Here is a 2158-nt window from a genome sequence, read left to right on the forward strand (position 1 = left end):
GTGTGTGTGTGAGTGAGTGTAGTCGTGCTTGTGAACATGTGTTAATATGTATCAATCTGTGTCTTGTGTAGATTTTAAGGAGGTTCTTCCAGAGGTGTGTAACGCTGTGCAGGAGGCGGATTTCATCTCTATAGATGGAGAATTCACGGGTCTGTGTGTGTATTAATGTGTGTGTGTGTCTCTTTCTCTCTGTGTGTATTAATGTGAGTGAGTATTAAGAGTGTGTGTGTATTAATGTGAGTGAGTATTAAGAGTGTGTGTGTGTGTATTAATGTGTGTGTTGTTGTAGGAATCAGTGATGGGCCGTCAGTAAGTGCTCTGACCAATGGACTTGATACACCAGAGGAGAGATACACTAAACTGAGGAAGGTAAGGAACACACACACGCATTAATACTCCCACACACTCCCTCTCTCTCCATCTCTCTCTCGCTCTCTCACAGACACACTGATGTTTATAATTTGTACTTCTCTTTAAGTCTTGCCAGTGTTTTAAACCGCTCGCGCGCTCTCCTAGAGATGGTTCACTCAAACGCCTCACATACAGCTCACCAATCCGGCTTGTGCTGCGTGAAGCTATTGAGTCACCTAAGAATGAATGTCTGTAACAATCCTGACTGCAGCCCAAATACTTATTTTCCACCATAATTTGCAAATAAATTCTTTAAAAATCCTACAATGTGATTTTCTGGATTTTTTTTCTCATTTTGTCTCTCATAGTTGAGGTATACCTATGATGAAAATTACAGGCCTCTCTCATCTTTTTAAGTGGGAGAACTTGCACAATTGGTGGCTGACTAAATACTTTTTTGCCCCACTGTAAATAATTCTGCATGATAAAAAGAAGGCTTCCGGAGATAGATGATCCTGATCGGAGCACCTGTAGTTGTGATTGTGGGTTAGTTCTCGTGAGTGTTTGTAATATGTCATTGAAATGAGTTTCATGAGCAAGTCCAGGTTTCTCTGGATATATTTGCTGTATTGATCATGGCAGTGCTGTAGTTTCTCACACTGTTCAGTATTAATATTACTGTAATGTTGCTGCACACTGTCAGGGTTTAAGCAAAATAACCAACTGATTGCTCATTTAGCTCTTATATGACACGTAAAAGCACATTAGTACATATGCATATATATATATATATATATATATATATATATAGCAATCGCGTGATGAAAACAAGACAAATGATTGCACACATTCATGGATCATAATGCAGAAGTTCAGACTCCGCAGGATGATCTTGATTTTTAACAGGTGCATGTTTTGAGTCCGTGCACATGTAATCTGAGTCATAATGCACTGGGTATTATTACAGTCATATGATGGATCGTTATTTTTTTTTAATTGTGTGTGCTGACGCTCTGCTGGTTTCCTGCAGCACTCCATGAACTTCCTGCTCTTCCAGTTCGGCCTCTGCACCTTCAGATACGAGCCGAATCAGTCCTCGTGAGTCAAGCTCCTGCTCCGCATCAGAGCTGTGCTTGTCACTCTTCTTTGGGCTTCTGTATCGTGCCAGCACTGTGTCTGATCTAATGATTTCAGTCCCTCCAGTTTTTCACGGCTCAGGACTGTAGATGTTACAGTGATCTGTCTCCGTCACACAGGTACGTCACTAAAGCCTTCAACTTCTACATCTTCCCCAAACCCTTCAGCCGCACGTCTCCGGACATCAAGTTCATCTGTCAGGTGAGAGACCCTTTGTGTCATTAGTTACTGATAAACCAGACTGACGCTCATGAATCATCATCCTCATCATCATCATCTTCCTCCAGAGCTCCAGCATTGATTTCCTGGCCAGTCAGGGCTTCGACTTCAACAAGGTCTTCCGCAGCGGTCAGTGAGTTTGACTTCCTGTCATGTGATTGGTGGGTGGTGTCTGCCATGTGTTTGACTGACAGCTGTGGTTGCCGTAGGGATCCCGTACCTGACGCAGGAGGAGGAGTCTCAGCTGAGGGAGCAGTATGAGGAAAGGCGGAGTCAGATCAATGGGGCGGGGACAGTGTTGTACACGCCCACTGCAGGGATGGGATTCTGTAATGTGCCTGAAGACCAGAGAGACTTCATCAGGATGGTGGAGTGAGTCACTCACACTCACTCACTTACTCACTCGCGCACACACACACACACACACACTCACTCGCGCACACACACACAC

The 2158-nt window shown here is 43.8% G+C and overlaps 1 protein-coding gene across 1 annotated transcript in view; it reads left to right on the plus strand.

Annotated features, from left to right (window-relative positions):
* The first annotated feature begins 16 nt into the window (after nt 1–16).
* LOC107575036 (poly(A)-specific ribonuclease PARN-like) overlaps nt 17–2158 on the plus strand; it is an 8938-nt gene continuing 6796 nt past the window's right edge. Inside the window, 6 exon segments of the mRNA XM_016261443.1 lie at nt 17–149; nt 290–369; nt 1382–1449; nt 1608–1689; nt 1776–1836; nt 1917–2082. Of these exon segments, the coding sequence (XP_016116929.1) occupies nt 47–149; nt 290–369; nt 1382–1449; nt 1608–1689; nt 1776–1836; nt 1917–2082 (560 nt within the window). The 5' untranslated portion in view covers nt 17–46.

This window comes from Sinocyclocheilus grahami, unplaced genomic scaffold (assembly GCF_001515645.1).
Source record: "Sinocyclocheilus grahami isolate Dianchi unplaced genomic scaffold, SAMN03320097.WGS_v1.1 scaffold2445.1, whole genome shotgun sequence".
Taxonomy (NCBI): Eukaryota; Metazoa; Chordata; class Actinopteri; order Cypriniformes; family Cyprinidae; genus Sinocyclocheilus; species Sinocyclocheilus grahami.